This window comes from Nannospalax galili, unplaced genomic scaffold (genome assembly GCF_000622305.1).
Source record: "Nannospalax galili isolate Female #2095 unplaced genomic scaffold, S.galili_v1.0 scaffold197, whole genome shotgun sequence".
Taxonomy (NCBI): domain Eukaryota; kingdom Metazoa; phylum Chordata; class Mammalia; order Rodentia; family Spalacidae; genus Nannospalax; species Nannospalax galili.
The window spans coordinates 3384060-3405586 of NW_008339846.1; the positions used below are offsets into that span (position 1 = coordinate 3384060).

The following is a 21527-nucleotide window of genomic DNA, read 5'->3' on the forward strand; positions in this document are numbered from 1 at the left end:
GTTGGCAATCAAGAGTGACTGTCACAGGCCAGGTGTGAGGTGCTTACCTGAAATCAGAGCACTTGGGATACTGAGACAGGTTCAACCCCATGAATTTAAGATCAGCCTGGGCTACACAGTAAGTTCCAGGCCAGACTAGACTATAGTGTAAGATCTGGATTAACCATCACAGCTATGTTAGAGTGTGGTTCCCATTGGAGACTGTATCTCCTCAACCACAAGCCTCCTCTGCCTCCAGGTCCTCTCTGCCTGCCGCCGCCTCTCCAGTCCCTGTATTCTGTTTTCAAGGTTTTGCTGAAGCTCTTCACCATGTCTCTGTCTCAACCTCTTTCCTCTTTTCATTCCTTCAACCTGTGTTGTTATTTGTGCTGGGGATTTCTTCTTATTGTCCCGTAATAATTGGGTTCAAACTTTTAACATCTTCATTTTCATTTCAAGAGAGTCTGGGAACTAATTTTACAACCCTGTTACTTTCTTAGAACAGTATGTTCACTCATTCTACAACTTCCTTTATGACCTCAATCTTCTATAGCTTATTTCAGATTATCATAACACTGCAGATTTTGTGTTAACTATATTACCTGTTGTATATATGGACTCTTCCTTGCATGGTCTGTGGCCATATTTGTGTTTCCGTTGTGCTTTTGGTTGGTTTGGGTGTCTGTTAATGTTTGTTTGTGTGTGTGCCCACACGTGTGCATGCATGCGTGTGTACACATATGTTCGGTAGGAATTTCTACACACCTGCTAACTGGGATGCCCCTGCTAGTGGGAAGTCACAAGCAATGTTGTTCTTGCCCCCAAAAGACTTCCTCTGGGTTTTTATATAATAACTCTTCAATTTGAGATTCCAATTTTGAGACTCTCGGATGTGTTGGACGACCATTGTCACCTGAATTCAGAATGGATATATGTCTTTGGAAGTTTGTAGATGTTTTCTTGGACTGATGAGTAGAGTTGTTCTTGTTTTCTGCATGGAAAGAATTGCTTTTGAGGCTCCTGGGATTGCTGAGGTGCCTCTGTCTGGCCGTCACCTTTGCAGGGCCACGACAGTGCCTTCTCTGTCACTGTGTGCCCACACCTGGGTGCTACAGCAAATGTCCTGCTTTGGGACGTGCCTGGCAAAGCCCACAGGTTAATCTCTCTAATAATGAGCTTCTTTTCTGCTTCCATCCAACACAAACATCATGTTATCCATAGGAGCACAGGAGCTGGGTGTGATGGAGTCGCTGCCCTCACCCAGCTCTCCATGTGGCCAGACCCAGCGTATCAGAGCTGCAAGTAGAATTGATACTCCCCTTTCTTACTTTTATTTTTATAGTTTCAATAAGTTAAGATACAAAGTAATGGGTTTTATTACGGCATTTTCATACTCCCGTTTCTGTTTGAGACAGGGTACTAACTCTACTGGGAGATGTCTTTGTTAGCTCAGGCTGACCTCAAACTTACTATGCAGCCAAGGATGGCCTTGAACTTTAAGACTGTTTGAGCAGGAATGAAGCCAGGTGCACCCTTAATCTGTGGTCCTGAGCATGTGCACACAAAATCCAAGTTCTGCCTGTTTGTCACTTGACTTAACATGCTACAGGGATAGAAATAAAGTTCCCATGCATAAATTTCAAGCCTCAAAGTGGAATATAACGTGCTTTTATTCAGTGGTATATTTGATAAAATTATCACAATGTGTTCTAAAACCTTAAAGCAACTTGTTTCGTTTTATAATTTCAAAAAAATGCCTAAGTAATAAATCTATAAATCAAAATACTATTAGAAATACTGTCATTCATATTTAATTAGAATAGCCAGGGTTTGATAAGCTTGTTTTTCTATCAGGACTTTATTAAGCAAAACCTGAATATTCTGAATTCTGTCCTCCTGTGATGTGTAGAGAACTGCAAGTAGAATCGATGGTCCCCTTTGTCATTTTTGTTTTTCTGCTTTTAATGAGGTAAGAGACAAGGTGATGGGTTTCATCATGGCATTTTCAGACTCTGTTTCTGCTTGAAATGGGTCTTTGACAGCCTTTCTTAGTGTGCCAGTACTGTATGTGCATAAATCCCTGTTATAGAGAAAAAAGTATTTCGTCTTCATAGAAAGCACTATATCCAGTCAATAGGGTGCAAACACAGTAACGTTTTCATTGACCAGAGCCAGCTCAATGCTGTCACCTGACAGAGTCTGAGCTAGATGAGAGTGATGTTGACTTAGGTATGAGTCTTTGTCCCTCATCGTTTCCTTGAGAGAGCATAGACCTGAGGTTCTGTTATACTGATATCACTAGAAATCGTATTCATTGTGGGATGACACACTTTCTCTCACCCTCTAAGATCCTGTATGTTCTAAGCATTGAGGGTCACCATATTAGGTAATAGACTCAAGGACACTACCAGCCCCCATCCAAGCCCTGCTCTTTGACAAAAGTGTGAAATTGTGAAATTGTGAAATTCATATCTGGTTGCTAGATGCTGGTGGGAGGACACCCTGCACAGCCCAGTCCAATGTGTCTTCTGCACCAGCCAGAGTTAAATGCCTGGCAGCTCCTGGAGCCAGCAGCACTGGTTAAATCTCTCCAGCAGATTCTCAGGCAATTGCCTGGAAAAAGCCATCCCAGGAGTGACACTGAAGCATGGCCCCTTGTCTGTATTGTGGATGTGTGTGCTATAGATATGTATTCTTCACCTTTTACGTCAGAGCCTGGGGCAGAATAGACTGTAGTAAACAGGAAGAGGAAAAAGAAAGTGTTGATTAGTGACATTGTCCAAAGGGAAGTAAAGCAAATCAACAGCCACTGAGATGTTTCAGAGAAACATGTTTCTTCCTTGAAGCAATGAGGAAAGTTAAGGATTGTAAATACTAGCTGGGCATGGTGGCGCGCACCTTTAATCCCAGCACTCGGGAGGCAGAGGCAGGTGGATCCCTGGGAGTTTGAGGCCAGCCTGGTCTCCCTAGTGAATCCAGGCCAGCTGGGGCTATAGGGAGACCCTGTCTCAAAAAAACCAAAAGATCAAAAAAGAAAAAAGAATTGTAAATCTTCTTCTCGGTGCCTCCCTCTGAAAAGGCCAGGGAGGCAGGGACTATTTTGGTCTCCATTTTAAAGATGAAAGAACCAAGACCAGAGAATATCCCACTGTTTGGGTGGTTGAATGCCAGATGGATTTTTACCCTTCTAAAAGCCCCTCAGTAATCTTATTTGATGATTGTGTTAACATTCGACATATCACAATGCTTATGTCAACCTTTTAGGAATAATTTGCAAAGAAATCATGAAAGAAGTAACAGAAATAAAAGTGATGCTTGTTAATGCTGTTTAGGATTATTTCCCATTGGGCTTTATTGCTATCACACTGGGTCTGACAGTAGATCAGTTCAGTAGAAGTGTATGCTTCCAGGATCCACCACCTTGGGCCCGTCTCTATCAGAAGGGTTAGAATTTAGCTCCCTAGAGACTCCCTAGAGATGTCTTCAGATACTGCCTGTCTCGTCAGAGAAAGTCGGATACACACACACACACACACACACACACACACACACACCCCTCCTTGCACATATGACTCACTCTGAGTTACAGTCTTCTGTGCTCTGACCTCTAACCTGGATGGAGGTGAGACTCACAGTGATTCCTCCCTCGAAAGATGCCTCCCTCCCCAGAAAATGAGGTAACAGCAGCTCTGAGACACCATAGAGCAGTGTCCAGTCATGGAGGATAGTGAGGGAACCCCAGCTCCCATTCCTGATGATATTGATTCTTTCTGTAGCATGAGAGCTTCAACAACCGTGCTTCCTGCCACATGAGGTGGAAGCAGGCCAGATCTCCTTCAGTGGAGAGACAGATAAAGAAATGTGCTGCGTGCTTACAATGGGGCTTTACTTTGCTTTGAAAAAGAAGATTCTGTTGTATGCCACAGCGTGATGAACCCTGAAGAATCATGAGCGAAATAAGTCTGTCAAAAGGGCAAACATATGATTCCACATAAGCAAGGTGTTTAGAATGGTCAAAGTCATGAAAACTGGGGGCCAGCAAGATGGCTCAGTGGGTAAAGAGCTGATAACCTGATTTTGATCCCCAGAACCTACACGGTAGACAGAACAATCCTTTGCAAATTGTCATTGACACATGTGCCATTGAAATCATGGAAGCAGAGAGGTGGTTTCCGTGATTGGAAACAGAGGAAATGGACCGTTCTTGCTCAGGGGGTGGGGGGAATACAAAGTTTCCTCATAGCAAAGTCCTAGAGATGCTGTTCAACCTGAGTGAGTGTTGTTGAGGCTGTCAGAGTCCTAGAAATGGTGAAATGACCTAGAGGATAAATTTTACAGCTTGTATTTCTCCATATCATTTAGAGTATTTTTGAGAAATTCATACATGAGTACTATACATACCTCCACCCCTCCCTCTCCCATTTAGAAGGTCTCTGTGTGGGAAAATGACCCACAGATAGGTTGGGGGGAGCCCTAACACACAAGATAGCTCATTTGCAAGTTCAGTCACCAAACTAAGCTTGCTATCTGGGTCCATTCCCATGATCACCTACTATTGCCACAAAGAGGTAGAAGCCTTCTTGATCTGTCTTCCCATAAATCAACTAAATTTATAGTAACTATTTCCATTGAGATCCAGTGCATTTCCCAGCATGCCTTCATTAACTAACTTTTGCCCTCTGCCAAAATTACTTAAAAATCATAATTCCAGGTCTGCTTGATAAGACACACAATCCCATCATACCTTTGTCATAGACACAAATTGTCCTTAATTTGGCAGCCAACATAATTTTAGTAAGGCTGTGACTTGGTCTGGGGCTGCAGGGAGGGCTAGAATCCATATGTTCATGAGCAGTGTTGGTACTTGTGGTTTCAAACATTATCGGTAATACGCTTCAGATAGTTCCCTAACCACAGGCCTATTTCCTTTTCTTTCTCTTTCCCCACAGCAATGCAGCAAAAAGGCCTCAGCCTCTCTCATGTGGCTTTTGAAGTCATCCGGCATCATCGCCAACCGCCCGTGGCCGCGGATCTCGCTCACAATTGTCACCACGACGATCATTCTGACCATGGCTGTGTTCAACATGGTAAGCCGGTGGGGCTGGTCACGGTTCCCATTAGACAGGGCCTTCTTGCATTTGTGGCCTGCCTTGATGCAGTTTTGGAGACTTGTCCATAAATCTAACACCCGTCACTTCCTGCCTGTTGAACCCAGCCTCTTATAGCATCTGTGGCTTGTCTAAGGAAAGGATGCTTTTCCACAGGCCACTATGTGAGAAAGGGGGTTTCGTGGAGTGTTTTCCATGTCATGTCTTGTGGTGACTGCTCAGCAGCTACAGAAATAACAAGGAAGGTCATCAGGACAGCCTGGAGAGATAGCCCCCACGTAAGTGAGCTCATCCAGCCACAATTCCTGGCCCTCCAGGGTAGAAGGCCTGACTGCAAACCCCAGCTCCTCCCTGGGCTGGGCTAGGTGGCAGAAATTTCTATTACATGTCACAGGTTCCATTTCCACTTCTCAGAACTGAGCAACAAGGCTCCACCATGATGGGTCTAAGGAGGAAATAAGTTCATATTCTTACCATGCTTTGGAGATGATTCTGTAAGCAGAGAATCAATGGCCACTGTTTCCTCTTTAATATCATCGCTTACTACCCACACTTAGTCCATCATTGTGCTTGGAAACACATCCCTATTTGTACTCCCAAGTCATCATCATGTTGTTTTTGGATGGGGTAGATAGTGGTTCAAAAGGACGCTGAGACAGATTTCCATGGACTAAAGAGTTTACTAGGAGAGTTATCAATACCACGGACAGACAAAGTGACACACAACAGTCTGTTGGGGCCTCTGGCCCCAGCACCAGAGACAGACAGCACGATGGGATCTCTAAACAGAATCAAAGCCCTGATAGCAGAAAGCAGAGCCTCCTGTACCTCTCTGAGGTGGAGGGGATCTAACAGCAAGAGCCTGCAGCCAGGCCCTCTGATTCCCAGGCAAGAGGCAGGGAAGACGGTGGGGGCACAAAATGAGCATCCCTTCGATGTAAACCCACTTTCCAGGTGAGATGTGGCACAGCAAGTCTGCTAGTTTGGGATTCACAGACGGCATCCCAGTATGGTGCCTATCAGAATCTATGAGCCACAAAGCAGCAGCTAGATTCTAACATTACCTTCTTACCACCATCCTCCTCCTCCTCTTCCTCTTCCTCCTCTTCCTCCCTCCTCCTCCTCCCCCTCCTCCTCGTCTTCTTCTTCCTCCCCCCTCTCCCTCTCCCCACCGTCCTTCATCTCCTCCTCCTCCATAATCCAAAGTTATCTTTGTGCAGAGTGTATTTTAGACTTCACTAGTAGCTGGAAATGTATCATGAGAACAGTCCTTTTTTCTCAGGAGCATACAGCTGGGATGTGGTGATAGAGCATACATAAGGTACTAATAATAGATGATGAAATGGAGCTCTCATTAAGTAGAAAGCACTCATTCTCCCCCCAAAAATTGTTGCACATAAATGTGTGCTTCAGCCATTGTTAGATGCTCAGGCCCAAGACATGCTTGGCTTCCAGGAGTTCACAGTGGAAGATAGGAGGCTGCCAGCTGGGTAAACCCATTAGCAGCTCACCTTAAAACACAGTAGGGGTCTCAGTAAAAGCATAGAGGGGCCAAGGAGAAGGTAGAGTCGGCCTGAGCTCTGAAAGTGAGATGTAAGTGCCAAAAAGATGAGCCGAGAGCAAATAAGAGGTCCGGATGAGAGCAGAAATGTGTGCTGAGTACTAAAAAACAAGACTGAGGAGGTAGATAAACACCCTGCGTGCGGACATCAACACCCCACTGCACAGGGATCACAGAGCTGCTCCCAGACCCCTGGAAATCCAGGAGGCTGAACCCAACAGGAGCCTCGAAGGCCAGTGTCCGCCTGCAGAGGGGGGACGGCTTCTCCATCATCCACTTCAGCCTTCCTAGATTGGATCTTCTAGCCCTCCTGGAAGAGCTGTGCTTGTTTGGCCTCCTCTTCCTCCTCCCAGAGGACTTCTGAAGGCAATGGGCAGAGAGGCATTTGGGGGTCAGCGCCAGGGAACTGCAGAAATTTGAGTGCTTCTTAAAATGGGCTCCTTGTGTTCAGCTTTGTGACCCATATTTATGCATTAGCCCCGCTACCCAGGAGCAAGCTCCTCAGGAGGATACACTGTAGAGAGCTCAAAGCAGCTTGGTGGATTAAATCTGTAAGAGCAGCTGCATCCGAGGTCAAATCCATCATGGAGGGTGGGCAGAGAAACCGCATGGGACAAGGACAGCTCGCTGCTCTAGTTGTGGTTCTGACTTATCTGTGTGGTCACAACGAGTATGTTCAGGAACCGTAAGATGCGATGAGAACAGTGAGGAGCCTCACCCTGCACCTGTGCTCACTTGTGTGGGCAGAGTCAACACATTTCCTGAAAGCTGACCATTCACCAGTTATAAACATTTGACATTTAACAGGACATCAACCTGCCTAGTGAGTTTGGGGCTGGGGCTATAACTCAGTCAGTAGAGTGTTACCTAACATTCAGGAGGCTGTGGGGTCAGTCCTCAGAACTACAGAATGCAGGCATGGTGCATACACCTGTAAGCCAAGCGCTTGTGGTGGAGGCAAGCTCAGGTGTTCAAGGTCATCCTCAGCTACATACTGCATTCAAGGGCCATATGGGCTACATGAGACCCTGCCTCAAAATAAAAAAGAAAACAAGTGAGTTCTTTATTTTTATTATTTAAATTCGAAGTATAGAACATTATATTTGGGGTGCACATGCATAGTAAAATAATTACTACAGATAAGCAATTTAATATATCCATCCCCTTACCTACTGTATATGTGTCGGACGCTCCGACAGGTACGGCACAGGGGGAGAGGCCAGGACCGGCCTGGGTTCCTCTCTTGGGGGCTGAGCGGGATGGTGAGTGTTGGGGACTCAAAAACCACACCAAGTCGGGAGTCTTGTCGAGGCAGGAACTCACTTTATTGCGTCAGGCATCAACTTATATAGTTTAAGCAAAGAGGGTGTGGAAAAGGGGGTGGGTATAGGAATGTGTCATCTGGGGCAAAGACTGTGGGCCACTGGGAATTTACCACGCCAGTTATCATTGGGCAGAGGCGATCTTAGATAGGGCTCTGCTGAGTCACCTCCACACGGAAGTGACAGGCCAGAGACAGGTCGCTAAACTTTGGCCTGGCTTAGGAAATTATATTAGGCCTCATTTTCCTCCATGCCATGTGTATGAGGGTCCCAAAGGCCCAACATGTATGTATGTATCTGTGAGTCTATATGTGTGTGTCTATATGTCTGTGTGTGTGCTTGTGTAAGATCCTAAAATCTACCTTCTTAGCAAACTTTCAGTATACACAATATTAGCCACATGTTCCTACCAAGCATCAGAGTTCCACATGTAAGCATCCTACACAACTGTAGGTTTGACCCTTTGACTGTTTCCTGTCTGCCTTGCCCTTGATAACCACTCTTCTATTAGGTCAACTTTTTGAGATATCACATACAAGTGAGATCATGTGATGATTTTTTTTTGCCTGTATTTGGTTTATTTCATTTAGCATGATATTGGGTTCACTTGTGACAAGATCTCCTAAGACTGGATTTTGTGTTATGTGCTACATTTTCTTTATTCATCCATCAGTTGACATACAGGTTGTTTCCCAAGTTCGTTACTATGGTTACTGTTACAACTAACTGTGGAAATGAGTAGGAAGAGATCTCTTTGAGGAGGTTCATTAGTTACTTTTCTTTTGCTATAGTTTACATGGAGTTTTAATTCCATGACCAAGGCAACTTATAAGGAAGAGTTTATTTGACTTGAAGTTCCAGAGAGATAAGAGTTCAACATAGTGGGGAGACATGGCAGGAGGCAGCTGGGGCAGAAAGACGAAGACTCTTCAAGCACAGGCAGGAAGCAGAGAGAGCCAAACTAGAAAACGGGACAAGTCTGTGGACTAGGCTGTACGTCCTAAACCTCCTGTGAACAGCACCACCAACTGGGACCAAATATTCAAATACTTGAAGCCTGTGCTTGATAGCTTTAGTTGTCAACTTGACATACCTGGGTAGAGGGAACCTCAGTTGGTAAGCTGCCTCCATTGGACTGGCCTGTGGCTGTGGCTGTGGGGCATCTTCTTGATTACTGAGTGCTGTGGGAGGGCCCAGCCCACTGTGGGAGATGCCACTCCTGGGCAGGTGGTCCTGTGTTGTACAAGAAAGCAGGCTAAGCAGGGGCCAAGAGAGCAAGCCAGTAAGCAGTGTTCCTCCGTGGCCTGTGCTTCAGGTCTTGCCTCCAGGTTCCTGCCCTGAGTGCCTACCTTGGGCTCCCTCGGAGATGAACTGTGACCCAGGGACATGTAATGTATTAGTCACTTTTCTGTTGCTGTGATAGAAATACTGACCAAAGCAATTTATAGAAGGAAGAGTTTATTTGAGCTTATGGTTCCAGGGGTATTACAGTCTGTCATGGCAGGGAGGCATGGTGGCTGGAGGTGGCTGGAGGTGGATGTGGAGCTAAGCTCTCACATCATCATGCAGGCACAGGAAGCAAGAGAGCAACTGGAGATCCAGCAAGGCTTAAGAACTCTCTAAGCCCACCCCCAGTGACATGCTTCCTCCAAGATAGCCACACCTTCTAAAACCTCCCAAAACAGTACCACCATCTGTGGGCAAAATGTCCAAATACTTGGAGTCTATGGGGAACATTTTCATTCAAACCATCACATTCTATTCCCTGGCTCCTATAGTCTCATGACCATATAAAATGTAAACTACATTTAGTTCATTTTCAAATGCCCCCATAGTTATTACCAGATTAATTGCTATTTAAAAATCCAGAGTCCAAAGTCTCTTCTGAGACTCAAGGCAATCCTTTTAACTGAACCCTCCTGTAAAGCTAAAAGACAAATCACACACTTTCAGTACTCCCAACATACAGTGGAACTGAATACACATTACCATTCCAGAAGGGAGGAATGGAGGCATAGTAAGGAAATACCAGACCTAAACAAGACCAAAACCCAGCAGGGCAAATAAATCCAGTAGCTCCATGTCCAGCCTCTGGGACTTTACTTCCAAAGGGTTTAGATGGCTCAGCCTCTCTAGCTTTGCTGTGTGAACACACATGTAAGATAAAATAAACCCTTTCCTCCCCAAGTTGTTATTGGTCAAAGTATTTTGTCATAGCGATGGAGAGACAAACTAGAGCAGAGCCCGTGGGGGGCACTGTCCCTCAAACCACCACAGGACGTCTTTTCATTTTCTTTGTTTTTCTGCACATTCAAGGACAATATGTTCTCATTGAAGATTAGCCATTTCTTATCAGTTTGTAATATTTTATTTATTATTTTTATTTTATGTGTGTGCATATATTGCCTGCATGTAGGTAAGTGCACCCGTGTCGTGCAATGCCCGCAGAGGACAGAAGAGGCTGTCGGATCCCCTGGAACTGGAGTTATGGACAGTTGTTAGCTGCCATGTGGGTGCTGGGATTTGAACCCAGGTCTTCTGCAAGAACAACCAGTGTTCTTAGCCACTGTGCCATCTCTCCAGCCCCTTCTTATTAGTTCTCAAATGAGAGAATGGATAGGTAATTAATGGATAGGAAAGACTACAACCCTTTATAAAGTAAACATTTCATTTTGTAAAATCCAGTTTGACCTTGCACAGCCAAGATTTAGCTACTATTCTTTTGTAAGACAATGTAACTGAGAAACAGATTTGATTTGGAAACTACCTGTATCCCATGTCAGATAATTAATAATGATTGGCAGACAGGTTAGTCACCAACTATATATGTTTGACAAGCTGAGCATTCAGGGGGAGAAATCTTAACTCTGATTTTTTTAGAGAGAAGAAATTTGTCTTCAGTACCAGAAACACATCTTGCAGTGTTGTCTTCCTCTCTCACAAAGAAAAGGCAGATTGCCAAGGGAAGGTAGGAGACACAGGCAGAGTTGATGGAGGACGCTTTCCAGGAGGGAACCACAATATGATCCTGAGCCAGATACTCAGCCTTCTGGGGACGGGGTGATCTGCGTCACCTTCTCTCCTGTCCATTCACACAGAGAGGAAGCCAGCACTGCCCCTTTTCCCCAGGCAGCCGGGTCACCATGTTCACTGACCCCCCCCCCCACAGTGGGTCTTTCCTATGCAGGCGCTCCTTGTGGTTAGGTCAAAGAACGATCATAAAGTGGTGTGAAAGCTGACTTTAGGTACAAAAGGCAACAGCTTTACCTAGGTAGGTATAGAACTTTCTTGAAATTCCCTGTTCATCACAAAAGAAAGACTTGTTCAGCAGGTCTTGTCTGTGATTACATCTGGATTATAGAAAAGTGCCCTCCAGGGATGCTAATCCTCAGACCCAGCCTCTTGGCCGTCACTCTTCACCAGGTGGTGTCCAGGCAGCACTGGGCTCCCTGGAGCAGAGTGGAAAGATTGGAAGGGACCTCTGCAGGTGTGTTATCAGGAACATGGGCTCCCTCTTCCTTGTTCTTAGTGGGGGACTATGCCACCTCCAGCTGAGGTACAGGCAAAAACTGGTCTCAAAGGTACATGCTTACCTGCTCCACTGTTGCATCTGGGCCTTTCTCCCTGACCCCACTTCCAAATGTCCATCCTGCCGAGGGTCCTATAATACAGTATAGTTTTACATGTTTCCCCATGGTGCCTTTGGGAGCGCACTATCCAAATGCATTGCGCCTACTCCCAAGCTGTATGTCTACTCCACAGTTTACCCAAGTGAGGCTGTTCCAGGAGTGGGCTCACATTTCAACAAGAAGACCTCTTGTGTTCATTGAGGAGGGAGTGGAGATACATGTGTGTGCGTGTTTCCTTAAGCCGTTGGGAGGAAAATTAAGTTTCCTGGCAGAAAACTTTTTTTTTTTTTTTAAGTCACAGTTTTATTCAATCCCTCATGAATAGCCCCTGTGATTTTGAGGTTTTTCTTTTGGGGACAAAGCAAGGATGCTTATTTTCTTTCTGTTTCCTCTTTTATTTATTACTGTATAAAATATGTCATGTAAACATTTTGTTTAATCCCTTTGAAATATACAATTGTGTGGCATTAAGTGTATTTACAAAGGCATCCAGTCTGAACCACTGTCGATCTCTAGCCTTTATTCATGGCCCCAAAGAGTAGCTTTATACCCACTAAACACTGCCCCCTCCCAGCTCTGTGCACCATCATGCTGCCTTCCTGCCCCTATAAGTTTTCCTGTTGTAGATATTCTTGTGAGTGGAATCCCATAGTTTTCCTGCATCTGGTTTCTTATGTAGCACACGGTCTTGCAACTCTCATTTGCTTTAATATTTTTGTTGAGTTTTTGTGCATTTCATACAATAGCTCTTAATCAAGTTTGGAACCCCTTGCCCATCTATGCGCCCCCCCCACCCCAGGACCTCATGCATTCTGTCATATGTGTTAAGTCCTATCTGGTCAAGCATTTGTACCCAGATGTCCTTTGGTACAAGTTCATCCACTGGAGTCTTTTCAGCCTATCTAGAGATTTTAAACATCTGCCCTCCCTCACCCAGCAGTAATCAGTTGCCAACAGCTCCCAGGCTAAGGCCGGGGCCCGCCACCCATTTCCCTCACTACACGTCAGCCCCTCAGTGACAGGTGAGCCCCAGTTTTCCCTGGTTTGCCAGATAGTGGCAGGCAGCCCCTTTCTGCAGTTGTCTGCTCTTAGGGTCCTTGCCCTGTTACCTCACAGGAGACAGATGTGCTCAGGACAGTGTGAGAGGTCTGGGGGCTGTAGGTGGCCTCCCTCTGTTGTTGGCTATGGAGATGGGCCAGGTTATACTGAAGCATTGCATAGATTCTGCTCACTAATGGCTTTGTCCCAAGCCTGTGCTTTAACAGCTCTGAGAATGCCCAGATCAGTTTTATGTGAAATGGCCTCAGGCTATTTTAAGTATTTTATTTATATTCATCTATGTGGTATTAAATACCTCAATAAAAAGTAGAGAAAAACAATTAGCTATGTATTTTTTCAAGTATGGGGTTTGGGTATCGAATTGCAAATAGCTTTATTTTGTTCTACTTGGGTTTCCAGAGGGCTGTCCACAGTCACATGCAAAAACCTGGACAGCCCCGCCACTGTTTATCCTGCCACGGTGACAATGTCATCAAGTGACGGCCCACGTCATTTTTCAGACACTTCCGGAAGATCTGTTCCAAGTAAATCACGCATAAACCTATAATTCTCGCAGACATGAGTTAGCTAAAATCAACCATTAATGGACCTGGACTTCTAATTCTACCAAACGGCAAACAGTGACATCACTGGGCACAAATCACCAAGTCAAATCTTGTGTTCACAGTTTACTTGAAAACCATGATTCTGATACATATTAAATTGTTGGAAAATGTAAAAATTAGAAGAAAAATCAAATATTTGTGAGCCTATCTTGTTCTAAATAAGTTTTTTTCCAGTTATTACCAAGGATTTAGAAATTAAAATAACTCCAGCTAGGCGTTCCTCCAGTAATTATGATGACAGAAATTTATTCTATGGAGAGAAGTGAGGTGGTTTAACATGGAAGAAAGGGGACAAGGGATTAGAAAAGCATCTTGATTTGGGTATGTATAAATGCTAGAAACTGAGCAGGAGAGGGCTCAGCAAGCTGTGCACAGTGTTGGCATTTTCTACTGGTTAGAGTCACATCATTGTGTGTCCTGCATAGCAAACGTCCTTACAAGGATGTAGTCTCCAGGCAATCTGTTTCTACCCACCTAGGGTGATCAGTACACCTCAGCTCAGCTAATGTAACTTACATGAAGAAATAATCAATTACTTTAAAAGTAATTACTTTAAAATTCTGAGTGCCTGAAGCTAGACTCTGTAGTATTTCATCGAACTAAATAGACTCCTTTTGTCTTTTCTTTCCTCTTCAGTTTTTAAATCAGATGAATTTGGAATCAGGCAAATCTAAATTTGTAGTGCTTTGGGCACAGTACTTGTCAAACAATTTCCCCATTCAGTTTTCTTCCTGATATAATTTTTCCAAAGAATTAGCAAATTTTAGGTCAATTAGAGATTGTAGGTTTTGATATAAATTCTTTAGCAGCAGATAAAGAAAGCTATACTTCATTGACTTTTAAATCAGCATCTTGTTAAATCTTAACAAATGAACCCTATATGTAGCATCACTGTTGGAAAAGAAAATATAATAAAGAATTATCTTCCTATCTATCCAAAGAAAGTAATTTAGATATTTGACAAGAACTGTACTGTTGAAGAAAATAAATTGGCAGACACAAAGCAACCATGGGAACTATCCCACCTTGAATGTAAACTCCTGCCCTGTGCCAAAAACACAACCTAAATTACAGATTAATCTCCCTCTGTAAAGAGAAGCTGTTGTTTCTCTAGTTTACCTTCCAAAGTGTTCCTATGATCCTCAGCCACGTGGCAGGAAAGTGATCTGATCTGTGGTCAGTCGCTTAAATAGTGTGTGCTATAGATTCTCTGATGGGGGGGTCGTTCTCCTTCTTTGGTCTGATTAGGGGGTCGTTCTGCTGCCTTGTGACAGATGACACTTTTGGATGCCGATCCCAGTGACCAGGACTTAAGACTGGTCATCTTGATCTTTTCATGATTCCTTTTTGTTTTTAATTCCAACCCCCTTTCCAAGAGTTCTAGAAACAGCCCTCCTCCCAAACTAGAAATCCCTTCTGCCCTGAGCTGCCAGTGCTCACAAATAACGACGCAGACATTGGTGTCAGCAAGTTCCTTTTGCCCATAAAATTAATTTCCTTTCTTAGAAAAAAAAATAAACAGAAATCTTTTGACTCATTTAAAAATGTTTGAACCAAGAGGACAAATATACTGGAAATAAATTCTGAAGTCTCTGATTTTGTGAGAGGATTGAATATCCTGGTGGGAGGTGACGTCCTTTTCTATGTGCTTTTAAATTTGTTTTTTTTTTTTTTATTTTTGATGTCTGAAACTGAGTATCCCTGTAGCCCAAGCTAGCCCTGGACTTGCTACATAGACCACACTGGCCTTGATCTCGCAGAGATCCTCCTACCTCTGCTTCCTAAGTGCTGGAATTAAAGGTGTGCGCCACCATGCCCCGCTTATGTGCATTTTTACATTAATGTTCCATTCAGGTGCCTCTGTTTTCATTATCAGCAGTCTTGAAGCCATGGCTTTCCTGTATTGGGTGTGTGCTGCCATACTATCACTTAAGAAGTAGAATGTCTCAAAGCATCAAGAATTGACAGCTGTAATCACTGGCAGCCCCCAGACCCTAGCCTAGTCACACACAGATTCCTACTTACCGCACGTAAGGATCCAGTCACTAGTAGATGTTGTTCCAGGCTACTTTATTCGAGCAAAAACAAACATTTCTCTCTACAGTTTTTCCTGAGTGACCCAGAGGAGACCATCCTTCCAGCTGCCAATTCCTCAAGTGCAAACTCTTCCACCCCAGACAACCAGACAGCGATTCTTCGTGCACAGAAGTTATTTTTCCTCCCGGTAAGAAAGTTGCAGTCAGCTTTGACTTTGCTGTCTTCTTGTGTGCTGTTAGTCCACACAGTGCAAGATCTTCTGGCTCATACATGACTTTAAGTTAATTTTTCATTCAAAATGTAATGGGAGCTCGAGCTGCACAGGAAAGCCACATAGTGATGGTGGAATTGGGAGTCCTTTATTAACCAGCTGTCAGAGGGGGCTAATGCCAAAAGAACTCCGCACCCCGAAGGGAGACAGAAGAGGGTTTATAAAGCCTAAAACTACAATTACATTATGCCAGGAGCAAAGCCAATAACCATAGTTCCATCATATCATCATAGTTACACCAAACCAGGGGCAGTCAGTTAACAAAGAGGTTTTCAGTTAACAAAAAGTTTCTCAGAATTGCAGAAACAATGAGTTCCATGGAGCTGCAGGTAAAGCTGGGTTGGAGGACTGCTCTCTGGCTATTTTTAAGTTTCCCAGTGTTGTAGAAACAGTGTACCCCCTGAATCTACAGGTGCAGCCTTCATGGGACTGGTTCTGGCTGGCTGGCTACAGCGGGAGTGGCTGGATAGACACACAGGGTAAAGCAAAAGTCAGCTTGAACAATATGGAGTCAGTTTTGCCATTTCACAATCATAAGTCCTCAGAAAACAGAGCCCCACCCTGGTAGTCCTGCCTGTACACAAAGAACATGACTGACACAAGAGGTCCAGAGCCCCAGAAAATACTGGAAGGACGGTGACTTATGTCTTAGCAGATCCTCCCACAGCAGCGCAAAGAAGCCATTGGTGGGTGTGCAGCACAAGGCCACATATCTGAGACCCCCTTCTACATGATATCTGAGACTGAAAAGGCAATGGGGAACAGTGTCCACATCTGCTGATTGTGGCTAACTTTTCCTAATAAGTATAGCAATCATCAACATAGAATAAAAATAGGTGAACTCTTTACCCTGAAAGCCTAAGTTTATATAAAATTAATTATAAAGTTGGAAAGATCTACCCACAAAGGTGTCTGTCAAAATGTTCGCATAACATCAATAACAAAAAGGGGGAATCCTAAAAGGAGAAAGTAATTTTTAAAAATAAATTTTATTACCACACAATAAAACTTTACTGTCTTTAAATAAGGCATCTCAAAAATATTTAGTGACCTATATGTATATTTGTGGTAAATTATTTTAAAGTATTATTTGAAATCATCACATGCCATATGATTGAATTTTATAAAATATTAATACCAATAATAAATGCTACAGAGGTGGTAGAAAGACACATACAGTGTAATAAGCACAGGTACTAGGGGTTAATAAACACACTCAACATGTGTCCTTTTGTATGGTTCTAACTTTACCATTAGATGCACTGTGCCGACTGATAACTTTCAGAAAAATAGTGGCTTTGAAGTATAATTTTAGTGGTAGAATCCTTTTAAAAATCAGAACTTATAAAGGGACCCAGTTTTTAATAATAACCTGCCTAGCTTTGCCTGGCACCGTTCTGAACTATTATCATATATAATCTTCCCAAAAGTTCTTGAGGTGATTGTGGCATTATTTCCCCCCTTAAGATACAGGAGTGCCTTCCGCCTTGAAATGATCTGCTGTAGTAATCAGACAGGCCAGGAACTCTAGGAGGGGGCCCCGTGTTCAGATCTCAGGGCATCCACACAGCTCTGAGGAGCAGCTTTGAGGTTCTTGTATCCCCCCGAGCAAGGGACCACCAGGCTGCAAATCAGTGCCTCTCACACTCTTTGTGGAAAGTCCCTATTTTCTTTCGTTTATTTGCCTATTTAATTTCCAATCTACTATGATTTGATGCTCTTGAAAAAGAATGTAGTAATGGGTTACTTTTAAAATTGCGCCAATAAAGAAAACATGCAACACAAGCCCACATTCTATTAGATTCAAGAGAATCAAGCAGGTCTGTCGATTGCTGTCAATGTTCTGTACAGGTCTCCAGGGACCCACTGCAATGCTACTGGTCCTTAAAGGGGCTGTGGTGGGCAAGACAGAGAGCAGAGGTGCACTGGATCCCTGAGTCCTCAGACCCCCCTAAAGTAGGTACTTGACAATTATCTAAAACTTAATCAGGTCTGAGTTCAAAGAACCGCTATGACCTCACCTCTCTGCTGTGAGGAAGAGAGGTCTCACCACCTCACTGGTCACAGTCCTCTGTTATACTTTTGACACATCTGTCTGAAAAATCTCAGCACGGCCTTTTGCCTCTTTTTATTTTCTGTGATCGGTCAAAGCAGTGGAGAACAGACATTAAGTCATCCTGGTTGAGTAAATTATGCTTCCAACACGCACTATACCAGAAAATGCCACCATCCTCAGTGAAGAGTGACTGTCAGTTCCACACACACAAAGGAAGAATGTTAAGTTCTCCATGAGTGGCCCCGCTGTGTCATCCGATGGAAACTGCCGGTCTCCTTTGGAAGCAGGAACATCAGAAGCAAGTTCTCTTTAGGAAAGGCTTTGCGCTAACGTTAACATGGCGCCTCCATGCAACTGAGTACCCCCCATTAGAGAGGGAAAGCCAGCTCTGCGGCCGCTGCAGCTTTTTTTCCTTCTTCCCTGAGAATAGGACTGATGAGCCAGTATCACAGTCCTTCTGTCACTTCGGAAAATTCCACAGATGTACCAAGTGTCATGCTATTTTCATTTTCAAGAACTAAATGGCCTTTGCTTGTGACATGTTTCAATTTTCATGTTTTTAATTTCTTCTGAAGTGTTTGTCAATGTGAATGCTTATTTTATTTATCATACCAGTATTTCATGACTCAGCCATACTCAGGTACACACCATGGAATCAGAGGGTAGGAGCAGGCACCTGCCTCCTCAGCCTGTTTTCATTGGCTTGATCACACCTGCTTCTTTTGGCCCTAAATTTAACTGGGCCAGCATTTCTCAGTGGAGTCCCTAAATATCTGCCTGTCTGTCCTTCTGTCCTGTCTCCCTCTCCCAGTACTTCATATACAGCTGCATTCTGGGACTAATCTCCTGCTCGGTTTTCCTGAGGGTGAATTATGAGCTGAAGATGTTGATCATGATGGTGGCGCTAGTGGGTTATAACATCATCCTGCTCCACACCCACGCTCACGTCCTGGACGCCTACAGCCAGGTCCTGTTTGAGAGGTGAGCAGCCCCTCCTTAGTTCATCCATGAGATGTCTATATGACCCTATGCCCATAAAAGTTAGCAAAGCTATTGTCCTTGATGATCACAGTGAGAGAGTTTCTTTAAACTGATGGTTCAGAAGGTATATGTGTTTTCATTATTGATTGCATAGACTATAAATTGAGAAATATATTTGAATGATCAGAGAGAAGATTTATGTAATCTTAGATTTATACAAATATATATGGCACATGCCAATATACATCTGTGTGACATATAGATACAGATATAGATAAAGGTATATTGAGATGGGTCTTCCAGTGTGGCCTAGACTGGACTTGAACTCCTAGGCTGAAATGATTCCTGCACTTCAGCCATCCCAGTAACTGGCAGAGCATAATGGATGGGTCGCACAGTTTCAGCTTACTTTGAACTTCATGGATAAGGAGAATTCTGGAGTTCTCAGTCTCGGCCCTATTAACATTTTGCACTGATCAATTCTCGGCTGCAGAGCTGTCCAGTGCATGGTGGGATGTTTAGCGACATTTCAGCCTCTACATTCCACTGAATGCCAGTCACAGTCTTCCCATGCCTAGTCACAGCAACCAAAAATGTACCCAGAAATTGCCAGATCTCCCCAAGAGGGAGATTTGAGGGCAAAATGGTCTTCAGTTCAGAACTGAAAAAAATAGTTACACTCACAAGTTCTAGTGTTAAGTTTCTCAGTAGAATTTTCCTAAAATACCACTGTGCAGAGGGAAAAGGTCAACCCTGGAAATGTTTGACTATGTGAAAAATCTGACTCCCAAGATAAATGAGATTCTCTCAACTTTCCCCAGTCATGGGACCAGGTGCAGAAAAATTCCTATGAAAAGCATCCTTTCAGAAGGCTCTATCAGGTCAACACAGTCAAGTTTAGGGAAAGTCTTCTGTTATCAAATTACTTCCGTAAGCTTATAACAAGTATTTTAATTATCCTTGAAAGAAAATGTTTTAACTATCATGATATTCTTCATTTCACTCCTCAACAGCAAAGCACACCCATCAAGCCTTAGGCTTCTGTACGTATCCGGCATCTGTATGAGCTCTCTCCCTTCACCCCCGGGGTCATTTCCCTTCTATTGTGGTGGTTTATTTAATGGGTTTTTTTTGCAGTGCTGAGGGTTCTAAACCAGGGTCCTGAGCATTCCAGTTTCTACCACTGAGCTATATCTGTGACCCTTTTTATTTTGAAATATAAATGAAGTACCTCTAAATGTGTTAGAAGTGTTGCCCCAGAAAGACAGAGTCCTGCTTTGGTTTCTCTTGCGGTAATAAACACCATAACCACAGCAACTTGGGAGGCAGCAGGAGGAGGGTTTATTTGACTTACAAGTGGCAGCTCATCGTTGTTGCGGGAAGCACAGGCAGGACCTGAAGCAGAGACCACCATGGAGGAGCACTGCCTGCTGACTGCTTCTTCTGGCCTGCTCAGCCTCCTTTCTTACACAGCCTGAGCCCATCTGCCCAGGGATGTCACTGCCCACAGTGGGCTGGGCCCTCCCACATCAATCAACAATGGAGAAAATGCCTCAAAGACACACCCACAGATCAGTCTGATGGATTAAGTTCCTCTACTGAGGCTCCCTCTTTCCAGGTGACTCTAGTTTGTATCAAATTGATAAAAAGTACCCACACAGATGGTTTCTACTGGTGGCTTATGGTCAGTTCTCCAGGGCACAGCAGGCAGTCACCTCGCGGAATATTTCTTATCGATATAAGCACTTTCAGAAACACAACTGCTGCAGCTCCCTTCGCCTAATCCAGTTTTCACCATCCTCTACAGCATGAAACCTGATCATCTGTATCAAACTGACGACATGGAGCTACAGGAATGCATAACTGTATTAAAGAAATGTTATTATTCCTCAGTCAGGATGAGAACAAAACCAGAAGTTACTTTTCCTATAAATTCTTAAAATCTCCAGCCAAACATCCGTTCCTATTTCTCTAGTATATCCAGAGAACCTGTGTCATTTTCCTAAATAAATGGAACAGTGCTGGTTTTTACATGCAGACAATGGACCTATTAAATTACTCTTTATTAAATTTAAGGTGCTGAGCTATGTTACACATTTGAGGTGAAAGGAGAAATCAGATTAGCAAGATTTGGCTGGGGACATAATTATCCCTGGGGATGAGAGTGAGGGACGCTGAGATGCAATCTCCAAGAACACCACCAGCAACTAGGAGGTTACTAGGCACTCGAATCTTGGCTTTATTCAAAACCTTTTGTATTCTTGGTTTTGACTCTCAGTGACCTCACACGTAGGGAGCAATGACTGTAAGGCTTCAGTGCTGTGCCTTCATTTCCAGCACTGAGCTGAAGCCAGCACCCTCTGTGGTGGATAAAGGTTTCCTCATCCTTTGCCTAGTCGTGGTGCAGATATGAGACATGTTTGCAAAGATGCTGGCCTATCTTGTGCCTGGAGAGTGGGCATCTTTAAATCCCAGAGCCAGAGGTGCCCTTCTAGAGGGAACTGCCTTAGAAAATGGTGGGCATTCTGATGGAGGCTGGCTGTGCCGCTGGAGTCCACCCGGACCCGGCCTTTGCCGCCTGTTTCAGGGCACTGTGTCTTCAGGCCCTTCTCAGCCCTGATTTTCTGGTTCTCACTGGATCCAACCCTTGGCTGTAATAGCTCAGTATCCTTCCTGCCCAGTGAGGCTTCTGGAATTGCTCATCACTGAGTGTTCTCAGGGGATCTACTGCCCACTTCTCGCTCTCATCCCAGGTGCACCAAGAATTGAGCAGTTTCTGGGTCTTGTTCCTATTCCCACTCTAGAAAAGTTGACGGTGTCATCCTGGGTGTTTCAAACATGGGTTGTTTATTGATCTCTCTCTCTCTCGTTCTCCTCTCTCTCTCTCTCTCTCTCTCTCTCTCTCTCTCTCTCTCTCTC

General features: G+C 44.1%; 1 protein-coding gene across 2 annotated transcripts in view; it reads left to right on the forward strand.

The window, feature by feature from the left end:
- Adcy2 (adenylate cyclase 2) overlaps nt 1–21527 on the forward strand; it is a 447994-nt gene that overhangs the window by 377527 nt on the left and 48940 nt on the right. For both annotated transcript variants that reach the window (XM_008834578.2, XM_008834577.2), the window contains exons 16-18: nt 4929–5066; nt 15368–15487; nt 18439–18608. In XM_008834578.2, the coding sequence (XP_008832800.1) occupies nt 4929–5066; nt 15368–15487; nt 18439–18608 (428 nt within the window). The remainder of the gene's footprint in view (nt 1–4928; nt 5067–15367; nt 15488–18438; nt 18609–21527) is intronic.